This window comes from Triturus cristatus, chromosome 4_2, assembly GCF_964204655.1.
Source record: "Triturus cristatus chromosome 4_2, aTriCri1.1, whole genome shotgun sequence".
Taxonomy (NCBI): Eukaryota; Metazoa; Chordata; class Amphibia; order Caudata; family Salamandridae; genus Triturus; species Triturus cristatus.
In genome coordinates, this window is record NC_140586.1 from 96,603,070 (window position 1) to 96,616,367 (window position 13,298).

Genomic DNA, 13,298 nt, shown 5'->3' on the forward strand with positions numbered 1-13,298 from the left:
GCCTCTGTGTCTGCGCCGTGTTACTGACGTGGGTGCAGAGGTAAAGAAGCCCTCAGGAGGCGCACTGACAGGGCTCCTCCTGAGAGCATCTCTCTACAGGGGGTAAAGGCAGTCCTGTGGAACCCCCAGACATCCCCTTGCTGGAGAGTGCAGTCACTTACTGCACCCGCCTGCAAGGGGAGCTCTATTCCCCTTTAAAAGAGCAGGCGAGTTGCCCCCTGCACAGTGAAACATGGAGAGTCTTTAAAGCAGTCGCTTCGTACTACAAGTGAATGCGCTGCCCCCAGACTATATCAGCTTTACTATGTTGAAAAGAGGAGCTCAAGCTCTTTACCGCGGATTTGGAGGGCTACAGTGCATAGAGTTCTGTAGCCAGCAAAAATATACATTTCAGCAAAGAGGTCAAAAAAATAATTGGGGGTACCCTGTGGAAAGGGCTAATTTCCAACACCATGTTACTGTATTTTTTGTGAATATGTAATATATATTAAACACAATGTAAACAGAACAGACACACTGTTTTGTGAATATATTTTTATTTCTGTGAAAATAATTGGGGGGACCCTGTGGAAAGGGCTAATTTCCAACAGCATGTTTCTGTATTTTTTGTGAATAAGCGCAAAGGGAAAGAACAAATATGTCATATATATTAAACACAATGTAAACAGAACAGACACACTGTTTTGTGAATATATTTTTATTTCTGTGAAAATAATTGGGGGGACCCTGTGGAAAGGGCTAATTTCCAACAGCATGTTTCTGTATTTTTTGTGAATAAGCGCAAAGGGAAAGAACAAATATGTCATATATATTAAACACAATGTAAACAGAACAGACACACTGTTTTGTGAATATATTTTTATTTCAGTGAAAATAATTGTCTTTGATTAGCTCCCAGAACTGAAATTAAGAACATACTGAGGAATAACCCCGTGGGAGACATCACCAAAGCACACCATACAAGACAAAGTTTTCGGGCAAGAGTTTGCCACACAAGCCCGCTTGACTTTTGCTTCCATAACGTTAACTGTTGCAGCCAGAAATCATCACATTTTCAGTAAAATCTGAAAATTCTTCACAGATTTTCACATGCTCTGCATTGGTGCACTCCTGTGAACTTGGCCACCACTCGATCCACGTATCTTTCTCAATGTAGTAAGAGATCCTGCAATGGAGGTACACAGTGTCAGGCAGGCAGTGTGAGATTCACTTTTAGCAAACAATCACTCAGGTTTAGATCACAGAAACTGCCCCACTGCTGGACAATTCTTTCCTCTGGTAATTTTGCGCTAATACCTGCAGTTTTGCTGTGACAGTTGTGATGGACCAAACCCAGATCTGTTGACTGGGTGTGAGTGTTTGATTGGTTCTGATGCTCTGTCCATCACCACCCCCTTTTGTACCGCTTTGCTGTGACAGTTACATAGATGAGGACAGCAAAGACAACACTTGAATCAAACTTCACATAAATAGTATTTTGGCCAGCTGCTTGGTGCACATGTTGGTGTAAAAATGGCACCAGAACAAAATGGGCCTGCAGTGGTGTGAACTTTCTTACTACTAGGGCAATTTAAAAGCTCAGTTCCAAAGCACAATAACAACTATGCACTATGTGCAGGAGGAAGAGAAATCAGGCGCTCCTTCCCACTTCCTGGTAATTATTGACTCCAACGAGGTTCCCATAAATGTTAAATAATGTTTTATTTTATTCAGACTGCAATGATGTCCTCATGTGATCTTGTCACATATTTGAATGGTGCTGCATTGTATTCTGATGTTTGTGGTTTAATCTTCATAATCTCAAATGGCTTTGGGGCAGTAGGTGAATCTGTGCAACAAAGTGTTTATGATTATTTGGTGTCCCAGGGTAATCTCACATTAGGAGAGCAGTGAAAGCCTGTGTGACCTCACGTATCTGGATAACAGCCATCTGCAAACTCATGCACTGGAGCAGTGGTAGGGCCGTGTGTAATCTGACCTTTTATTTGATTGCCACTGGGTCCCTGTGTGAGCTCACACAGCAGCAGAAGAGCACTGTAACTCCAGTATTTGGACAGCAGTGGGGTCACAGTGTAATATCACACTGTATTATGAGAGCATCGTTGCTCCTGTATTTGGATAGCAGTTGGGGCCCTGTGTAATCTCACACTGTAATAGGAGAGCAGTGTGGCTTTTGTTCAGTCTTGTGACATATTTGGATAGCAGTGGGGTAACAGTGTAATCTCACACTGTAATAGGAGAGCAGTGTGGCTTTTGTTTAGTCTTGTGACATATGTGGATAGCAGTGGGGTAACTGTGTACTCTCACACTGTAATAGGAGAGCAGTGTGGCTTTTGTTTAGTCTTGTGACATATTTGGAAAGCAGTGGGGTAACTGTGTAATCTCACACTGTAATAGGAGAGCTTTGTGGCTTTTGTTTAGTCTTGTGACATATTTGGATTGCAGTGGAGTAACGGTGTAATCTCACACTGTACTAGGAGAGCAGTGTGGCTCCTTTATAAACTTGCGGTGTATTGGATGGCAGTGGTGTCCCTGTATTAGAAGAGCAGTGTACCTCCTATGTAGTCTTGTGCTCTATTTGGGTAACAGTGGGGTCCCTGTATAATCTCATGCTGCTTTAGAAAGCAGTGCGGCTCCTGCCTAGTCCTGCAGTGTATTTGGTTCGATGTGGGGCCCTGTGTCCTCGTAAACTCTGTGGGGCAGAGTTACAAACCCCTTGTGCAGCCGGCGCATCACGTTGCGTGACGCACCGATGGCGCAGCCTGCTGAGCGATAGTTACAAGAACAGGTAAAGTCATTGTGCGTGACTTAACCTGTGCTTGTAAATATCGCCCCTGTTCACTCAACACTTTGCGTGTTAGGGGCGTGACATGGGTGTTGCTGTGGGTGTTCCCACGCAACACCCATGTCCACTGATGCATTTCCACCTTTACGAGAAGTCGTAAATCTGGAACTGCGTCAGAATGCTACGCCACCCTAGGGGTGGCGCAGCGAGGTGCAACAAGGAGAAATGTTTTATTTCTCCTCTTTGTTTCCTCTTTCAATGCGTTCTGCATTCTACAGCACACATTGGAAGAGGAAATCACCTCAATTGATTGTTTTTGTGCAGGAAGGTGCCCCTTCCTGCACAAAAACTATCCCCCCACGACACAGGCATCCTTGCACCATGGTGCAAGGGTGCCTGCACCAGCGCATGGCAGAAGTTTGTGCATCAGTGCAGGGGGAAGCACAGAGATGCAACATATTGTTGTAAATATGTCGCATCCTTGAGCTTCGAAACTAACGCAGCACAGCAAAATGACTTGCAGCACTGCGCTGCGTTAGTTTCTTGTAGATCTGCCCCTGTATTTTTTGCAGTGTATTCGGATAGCAGTAGGCTCCCAGTGTAATCTCAAACTGAATTAGAAGAACAGTGTGGCTCCTTTACAGTGTCTTTAGACAGCACTAGGATTCTCATATTGCATTAGAACAGCAATGAGGACCCTTTGTAATCTTACTACGTAATCAGAGTGCAGTGTGATGGAGATGGACAGCCCTGTGTAATCTCATACAGGAATATAGGTATGCTTTCCTTAGCATAAGTCTATATTAGGAAAGCAAGGATATTTCTGTGTAATCACTCACAAAAGTTTACTAGAAGGTCGTTTCTGAGTGGTTTCACATTGTGTTTGCAGGTAGTTTACTGCTTAGTGTCACTGTTTATATTTACAATAATTGGGCTCCTGTGTATACTCACAATGTATTTGGATGCGAGGGGAGGCCGCGTGTGTTCCCCCAATGTATTCCAACAGCAGGGTGGCATTAGGGTCCACTACATAATTCCATCTCATATTTGGACAGGTGTGGGTCTTGTGTTGTCTCACATTAGAATCGAAGGCCCATTGTTGCTTTCACATTCTTAAGCATCGCAGGAGATCTTGATAGAGCATGAGACATTGATTACCCTAGCACTGCTTGATAACGTTACTAGATGAATATTTATTACCAGAATGTACTTACTCATCCTTCTGAGTCCACAAATCAGTCTTCAGACCCCAGATCAGATAGCTCTTGCCGTCTTCAAGCTTCAGGGAACTTCTGCACTTCTTGTGGCTGATAAACCTGCGAATCTTCCCTTCGGGCGCCTCGTCTGACCCTTAAAAAAACACATTGAAATTGTGATGTTATGATCCTTTGTCAAATAATCTATCTATCTATCCATCTATCTATCTATCTATCTATCTATCTATCTATCTATCTATCTATCTATCTATCTATCTATCTATCTATCTATCTATCTATCTATCTATCTATCTATCTATCTATCTATCTATCTATCTCTCTCTCTCTCTCTCTCTCTCTCTCTCTCTCTCTCTCTCTCTCTCTATCTATCTATCTATCTATCTATCTATCTATCTATCTATCCATCCATCCATCCATCCATCCATCCATCCATCCATCCATCCATCCATCCATCCATCCATCCATCCATCCCTCTCTCTCTATCTATCTATGTACCTATCCCATTGTGCTGCTTTTCACTCATTAAAATGTAATCTGTTTTAAAAACAAAATAGGAAATTAGTAAACATAAGCAGCTAACTCTGATGCATTTATGACAGTAAATCCATGCTGTCTCTTATGGAGGGATGTGGTGCATGCAGATAAAAATGTTTCAAGACAAAGGGCCAGATGTACGACGCTTGCATTTAGCGAGTCACAAATTGTGTCATATTGCGACTTGCTAAATGCAATGTCCAACAGTGTCTCAGACACTATTTGCGATTACCAATAGGGTGGCAAATTGCATGCCTCATCAATATTCATGAGGCTAGAGCAATTTGCACCCTATTGGGAATGGCCAGCACTCACAGGGATGGTGGGCTGCTGCGGTCAGCAGAACACCATGTCTGTGACTGCTTTTTCAATAAAGCAGTTTTATTTTTAAATGCATCCCGTTTTCCTTAAAGAAAAACGAAACTTTTCAGCTACATTTTTAAGGGTCTGGGACCACTGTCTGCTCTTAAAAAATATTTTTGTGCCCATTCTCTGGGGACCCCTTCCCATTTGCGAGTGGCTTACCACCTTTGTGAAAAGAGTGGTAAACTGCAAGCGTTTTGCGACCGCAAATATGGTCGCAAAACAATCATACATAGGTGTGAGACTCTCTAATAGGAAGTGATGCCCTTGGCACGCCCCTTCTTAATAGCGAGTTGCAAACCATATTTTGCAATTATGGTTTGCGACTCGCTAATAGGTTAGCGACTCGCAAAATATGGTTTGTGCACGGGGATGACCTATTTTGCGTTCACAAACAGGCCAAATTCCCGTGTGCGACCGCAAAAACAGGTCATACATCTGCCCCAAAATCAAAGTATTTGCCAATAGATTGTAATGTTTACCCACATTTCACCATTACGGGGTAACCTGGTGGATTTTGGCTTTTTTTAAGATGCATCACCAATTTTGAGCTCCGCCAACTGCGACTTGTGGACTCACTTACTGAAGGACGTATCCTGCCTGTTTAGTGCCTCTGGGACCCACTAGGGATGACTGAACGACTGCAATCAGCTGGGGCCTGCTGAGCGCGAGGGCTGTGGAGCTTGTTCCACATGGCGGCGATACACACAGCAGCACCTGAGGTGCCCACTCTTGGGACATTTGGAGTGGCCTTCTGCAATGAGAGTGGAGCTGCTGGAGGATCTCTGGGCAGACCTGTTTACCTGGAGAGAACGAGCTGGGTGGCAGAGGACAACAGAGAGGCTACTCCCTTGAGGTCTGACTACTGGCCCGGAAGGAGCGTTGGAATGTGCCGGTCCACCTGTGGCAGCAGGAGCTAGCACAGCATGATTGTGGCCCAGACACTGAAGACGGTGCAGTGCCAGCTGTGCCTGAATGTCAATGGAGTTAGGGATTAGAGTTAGGGATTGCCTAGCCTGGGAACCAAACTGCAGTTGAGTAGACATCTGTGATGAGTTGCTGAAAACCTGGCTTCACCACTTTTGCATGGCCTGTTGAGCACGTTTGTTGGGGGCCCTGGTACCTGCGGACAGATAGGCCTGGCTTGGCCTGAACTGCAGGGATAATTAGTCGGATTCTGCTACTTTGCTTTGATTGTGCCAATCCTTCATTTTTGGTGCTCAGAAATGAGGGGAATGTCAAGCGTCCTTGACTAGAGTGTGAACCTGTTGTGGTGATGTCATATGGAGTGCATGGAACACAATGACATACAGTAGCTCCTATGATGTAAAAGTTGTCCATGCCTCCCAAGTGACAGTTGCTCTCTGTGCCACTTAACATGAAGACGCTGTTATTTATACTGTTACAAAATATCCATATTTACTCACTAAATCCATTCCTACAGTTTTTGTTGACAAGAATGGTGAGCTTTCACTGACATGAGCTTTGCAAGACATCATGAGTATTTATTTCTATTGTTGACGCCGAGTTGTGTCAATGGTGAAGCTTTCAAATGTGTGGGGCACGGAATCTGTTTCTAAGGTGTCGGTCGGGTTCAATCTGTGGAAATCTGGTTGGGACATTAGGTTTGAAGAAAATAGCGGGTAATGTGCTGAGTGGCCTGGGGATAATGTTGCCCTCATGTGGCTCAGCTTGAATGCTCTGTTTGGAATCTTCGCTCAAGAAAGTGCAGTGCAGTGTTTATTTTAACAAGAGAGAGGCAGGAATGGACGAGAGGCGTGTCTATTTGCAATTCTCCTGTGCCTGCAAGTGGCATTGGTAGTCACTACTGTTCAGTACTACCTGCTCTGGAATCGCCAGGCTGGCTTCCAGTTTTAATCCTGTGGCATAGTCTCGAGATTTCCGCAAGGAAGCAGCATAAAAAGCAGACTGTTTTTGTTGTCAGCAATTTTGGAATGCCTGGCAGGCTTTTGAAAGGCTTTTGATTACATGCCAGCTAATTTGGCTGACATATTAGAAAATTAGTCATTTTTACATGTAGCCAGTGCATTTCTCAGTGATTTGCACGCTCTCAAAATTAGGGAAGTTGCTTTTAGTTTACATTCAGTCAAAATAAAGATACCAGTACGAATCACAGTGATTTGTGTGCTTGCAAACCAGAGTTCCAAGTAATCCCCAGTGTTTTTCACCATTGTTGTGCAGTATGGTGGTGTAAATAAAAAAAGAAGTTTGCATGTGGATCCTTAACTTTTAGTGATTTGCACAACCTTGCAAATTGACAATTCATGTGTGGAGGGCCAGAATACAGCGATTTGCATGCTAGAATGAGTTTTCAGTGAATTTGGTTTTGTGCAAGTCATAATTTGGCCAGTGGTTAATGGAAGACACTACATTTCAGGTAATAAAGATGCAGCATGTGACACCTCCACCACCAATCCTTCAGGAACTGGGTGCTCCACCGTTAAAAGGGAAACTGTGGCTGAGGTCATTCAAGGCTTACTTTGGAGCAATAGATGGTCAAAGGTTTAGACCAGAAATAAAAAAGAAGCTTGATGCACTATTATTTAGCAGCAGAGGGTCAAAATGTGTTTAATCACCTAACTCTTTATCAACCTCCAGGAAATGAAGATTTGGATGAATGTGAAACTGCAGTAGTAAAATAAGATAAATATTTTACAAAGACTTAAAATGTAGTGATACATAGTGGTGCATAGGTACAATTCTTTTTATGAGAATGCAACAACCTAATGAAAGTGCATGTACTTTTATTACTGCATTGAAAGTGTTGGCGGCTAAATGTGATTTTGAAAAACTACATCTCAATTAATAAGAGATCCGTTGGTTGCAAGATGTTATTCAAAGAAAATAAATGAAAGGTTCTTGATGTGCAAAGATCCCTCATTAGATAACAAAACATCTCAAAATCAAGATAATAGGAAACCCAGTTCAACTCCAGTTCAGGAGAATAGGAGGCAAGGTATCATCAGTCGGGGTAGATTTAATGCACCCTTCAAAACCGGGCAAAATATATTTTGTTACAGATGTGGGTCCCCCATAAAAGACTTAATTTAGATATTGTCCTGCAATGAACCAACAATGTAGAAATTGTGGCTAAATAGACATTATTCAAAAATTTGTAGCGGAGCAAAGAGTAGTATTATCAAATGTGCTTAAAATGAAAATGAAGAAAGTGAAAATGAAAAAGAAAGTAATAGAGAATTTGTGTTGGTGGTAAAAATGTAAAGAGTGAGAATGCAATTGCAGATGTGGATGTCGATGTTTTAATAGACAATCTCAAAGTTAAACATTTGGTGGACGCCGGAGCACTCATCACAATTGTGTCTCAGGAGAAATTTAGTCAATTCTGGAAAAACTAAATTCTGTGTCCTCCTAATGTTTTGACGGTAGCTTTTGAAGGAAGTAGAAAAGATCTCACTGGATATTCTGGGCATCCATTTAAATTTGAGGTGAGATTATTCAAGGGAAGATTTATGTGGCAAAGAAGGGTGTCAATGTTATTTGATGGCTACATCAAGCTGATCTTAATTTAATTATAGAAACCAGGCTCAGAGACCCCTATTTCCATTGGAAGAAAAAAATGTAATTACTTACGAGAAATAAGTGGTGTCAAAATGGATTGGGAGAGTACGTTTAAAAATGTGTTTCAAGACAATTTAGGAAAGATAACGGGTTTCAGTGATGCTATCAAAGTGAAGCAAAATGCCACGCCAGTCAAACATAAAATGTGTAACATTCAATTGAACATAAGAAAAGATTTGTCTCCATTACTGAAAGATTTATATGATCATGGGGTTTCTCCCACTGTTTTGGCGACAAAGAAAACGGGGGAAGTGTGAATGTGTGTAGATCTTAGGAGTTTAAATGATGTGATTTGGGTGGACAATTTTCCTCTACCTAGGAAAGCGAATTTAATACCAGAAGTGGGGAGAGCGAGTTGGTTTACTAAACTAGATTTAAAGGCTGAATACCACCACGTGTTGTTATATGTACAGTCCAGAAATTTAACAGCGTTTGTTACTCCGGATGGAATGTTTAAGTTTTGTAGATTGCCTTTTGGGCTGGCATTGACGGCTGATGTTTTTCAAAGACTGATGTCAGATGTGTTCGAGGAAAATCGCCAGCTGGTGGTGTTCCAGGAGGATATTTTGATTTTTGGGAATACGGTAATGCAACATGATGATGCACTTGATTCTGTATTAAGTATTTTGGAAAAGAGAGGAGTGAGTATGAGGAAAGAGAAGTGCATTTTTAAAACAAGAGAAATAAACTAATTGGGACATATACTCTCTGAACAAGATATTAAACCCAGACCCAGTTTCGTAAAGAGCATAATGGAAGCTTCAGCACTGAGAAACAGGGAACAATTATTGTCCTTTCTAAGCTTGTGTGAGTTTTATGCAAAATGTAAAAAATATTTTGCAAAGCATACTGATTGTTTCAGGGTGTTGTTAAAAAAATGAGCAGTATTCACCTGGTCTAATGAGTGTGAAACAATATTGCTGAAGATAAAACAAGAGATTATTAGTGCACCAGCGTTACAACCATGTGTTTGGGGTAGAAGAACCAAAATAATGGTAGATGCATGCGAATATGGATTGGAAGTTGAATTGTCACAATCTGAAGGTTCATGTGCAAAAACCATATGGTTCGCTTCAAGGACCTTGCGTCAAGCTGAGCACAAGTATTCTGTGATCAAGAAAGTGCTTCTGCCGTGTGTCTGGAGTGTGGAAAAATTCAAACAATATCTGTGGGGTAGGCCTTATGTGTCAAAAACACACCATCATCCTGTGGTGGATATTTTATCTGGAAAAAAGGTAGAGCAGTCTACCACCCACATTGCAAGTTTGTCTGCCAAACATTTAGAATTCACTTTTACCCTGGAATATATTCCAGGGGGGGAAATAGTAGGGCAGATTCTTTGTCCTGATTACCAATTTTGGGTATGGAAGAACAGGAGTGAGAAAAAAACAATTTAAAAACTGTGGCATGATTTAATGAAAATATTGTTTAGAAAAGAAGGAATGGGTGTATGCCGTAAGTAAGGATTCAGTTTTAAAAGAAGCAATGACATTGATCAAATCTGGATGGCCCAGAGAAAAAAATCTGTCTCTGGAGTTGCAAGTGTTTATGAAAATAGCTGATGAGTTATTCATTGAAGGTGAGAAGGCAGTATGAGGAAATAGATTTGTTCCACATGAGTGTTTGTGGCAAAGGATAATTGCAATGGCTCATACAGGTCGCTTAGGGCCAACTATCACAAAAAGGAAAATACATGATGATTTTTGGTGGCCAAGGATGTATTTTAATATACAGGAGTATGTCAAAAGGTGTGTAAGTTGTAGTATCGTTGATAAGACACTGACCACAGAGGAGAAGGTACAATCATTTGATCCTGCACCTCAGAAAGCATTTCAAAGGTTATGGATTGACTTTTTGGGACCATTTCATCTTTTACCACATAACATAAAGTACTTCATTGTCATAATTGACCAGTTGCTGAGATGGGTGGGGGTTTAATCTGTAAGTATTCCCACTACTAGAAGTGTACATAATTGTTTCAAGAGAATATTTTTAAGGGAAGGATTATCAGGAGAAATCTTAAAGGACAATGGGGTACAGTTTATGTCCGCAGAAATGCAACAGTTCTTACGTAATAGTGAGATCAAACACATTAGAACACCACTATACGACCCGCAAAGCAATGGTAAAGTAGAAAGGTAAAAGTCTTGGTAGAGCGTATTCAAGCGGCATACAGGAACGATTCAAGTGTTGAGCAAGCTGTCAAGGATATGGTATGGTCTTACTGCATCACACCACATGTGGCTATGGAAAAAGTTATTTTGAGTTAATGAGAGGAAGGAAGGCATCAACAGAAATGTGTCCATTTTGGATGGTAAAGTTATTTCATTGAGGTTGTGATGTGAAATATTTTTGAAAAAAAAACTTCTAAATGAGTTTCAAATAAAACAAATTTAAAAAAAGGATCATCACTTTGACAAAGGTGTATGCAAACTGAAAGTTGGGGATTGTGTACAGGTATAAAAAATCCTATTTTGTTGAGAAAAGGGTTGTCTAAATTTAGAGATGCTCAGCAAATGTTTGATACACAAAAATGCAATGAAGTTGACAAAATGGGTGTTGGTGAAGCACAGGCCATGTAGTGTTGGATCCTAGTAAAATGTATGGTAATGTCACCAATACCAGACCAGTTAAGTCTTTTAAAAAACAAGTGGAGGGTGAAATTAATAAGGAATTAGTATCACAAAGAAAGAGTTTGTGAACACACAACATACCAAAGAGGATACAGGACCATATAGTTTCAAAGGGAATTGGATTCTACAAAAATAGGAAAATGAAGGGGATATGCTATCAGACTTGTAGGGTTTGATGTTAAGCCTTATTGGTTTCAAGTTAAAGTGTATAGTTATCCTCTATCCTCTATGAAATATATTCTGAAATATATTCCAATGTAGTAGTTAGAATATATTCACTTTGTGTTGGATTGGATTGTATATTTTGTTATTATGTACATTAGGTTGACTTTGTATTTGAAAAAAGGGAAGATATGTGCGGTGATGCCACACTGAGTCCATGGAACAAGATGACATGGGTAGCTCTTATGATGCAAGATTGTTCCATGCCTCCCATATTTGCTCAATGAGGAGTCTGGAATCCATTCTTATACCTGTTGGGCATGCTCGGGGCACGTCTTGTCCCCTCAGGGTCGGTCTGCTCCGTTTTACCACCCTGGGCATTTTGGATGGTGCCACTTATGGGTCTTTCATGGGGTTCCCGCAGTGATTCCGTTCATATTGGGGAAAGACAGAGTGACCAAACCCACTCAAAATTATTCCATCATGCAGTACACTACATTCCAGCCACTGGCCCAACAGTGGACCCACCAGGCGAATACAGCGCCTGCGCAGCTGGTGGAACAGCAAAATGAGCCTATTTTGTCTAATCTCCTTTTCATCATTCAAACGTACAGAGACTTGCAATAAGGAAAATAGAGGAGCAATGATCAAGGTCAACCTCCTCCATAAAGACCTCAGGAAAACAATAGATCATGTTACTGCAACTAAGGGGGACAGACTTATGTACCAATGTCATGACCCTGAAGAAAACGGTGGCCTTGTCTCACACCCAGGCTCTGACAGTTGATACACTCGTAGGAAAAACCTGTGGTTTCTGGCGTTCCCTTAGCGGGCAGAGGATCCGCCACATTAGGAGTTCCACCAGAAGTGAATTATACAGGAGCATTGGTCCTCCTCTCTGTCCCCAGTGTTTGCGATTGACAGAGAGCATAGGGCACTGGCTCCAAGAGTGCTGCCTAGCACTCCGTGCAGATGAATATAGCAACATTCTGAAATTATAGTGTCTGAGAAGCCATTCTTCAGGCAGTATGTCCACAAGACACCTCCTGCTTTAAAAACCATGTCATTGCAATTTTCCCAGACCACACCAGGAAAGTACAGGAGCAAATGTATATACCTGTGAAACAAAAACAAAATCGTTAGGTATGAGTAGTTTGGCAGCTTGAAGAATTTTCTGGATTCACATGCTGTGCATTATTCTACCATTTGTTGGTTGGGTCCAGGAAGTCTCTTTGAAGTCTCTTTTACTTTTTCTTTCATTTTTTGCTTGTGGCGGCATCGACCATAGAGTTTGAACCTCTCTTTGTGTGAAGTCCGAAGTATGCCCGGGAAATCCCTCAATGCAATCGACGTCTTCAGATTGCTTTTATTTTTTGGAGTTTGTCAGTGTCTTCTTGAGTTCTGTGTTTGCATATACACCTCTACTGGGGGAGCTGGATGTGTCACATGTGAATCCAGAAAATTCTTCAAGCTGCAATACTAATCTTTACCCGTAGGTAACCATTTCATTTTTCCGAGTGAATCCTTTCTGGAATCAAATTCTGTGCATCTATTGCAGAGCTGTTTTCTTCATGTGGATTTGTTGGGTTATTTAGAGTCTGTGTTTACAAACAAATGATTCAGTACTCTTTGTCCCACTTCTGCTTCCCTGTTAATCTGAATTTCCACAAAGCAGTGTTTTGTGAAGGTATGTACCGATGACCTTGTAGCAGCTGTGCAAATGTCTTCTAATGCTATGCTGCCTAAGAAGGCAACTGTTGCTCATTTTGTCCTTGTTGAATGTGATTTTGGCTTTTTTACAAGGGTTACTCCCCCTGTCTTATGACAGTATTGTATTGTTTGCACCATTTACCTTGCAATAGTTCCTTTGGTGACTGGAAGTCCCTTTATTGTGTGTGAAAGACACATAGAGCTGTTCCCCTTTCCTGATATCCTTTGTTCTTTCTAAATATTACAAAGTTGTCCCTTCAAACATCTGACATGTGCAATGCTCTCTCTGCCTGT

At 41.5% G+C, this 13,298-nt stretch overlaps 1 protein-coding gene across 3 annotated transcripts in view; it reads right to left on the reverse strand.

The window, feature by feature from the left end:
• Positions 1-523: 523 nt before the first annotated feature.
• The window catches only part of LOC146833087 (venom factor-like), a 777,614-nt gene continuing 764,839 nt past the window's right edge, over positions 524-13,298 (reverse strand). For all 3 annotated transcript variants that reach the window (XM_085600726.1, XM_085600724.1, XM_085600725.1), the window contains 2 exons: positions 4,000-4,135; positions 524-1,165 (listed from right to left, as the gene is read on the reverse strand). In XM_085600726.1, the coding sequence (XP_085456852.1) occupies positions 1,024-1,165; positions 4,000-4,135 (278 nt within the window). In that variant the 3' untranslated portion in view covers positions 524-1,023. The remainder of the gene's footprint in view (positions 1,166-3,999; positions 4,136-13,298) is intronic.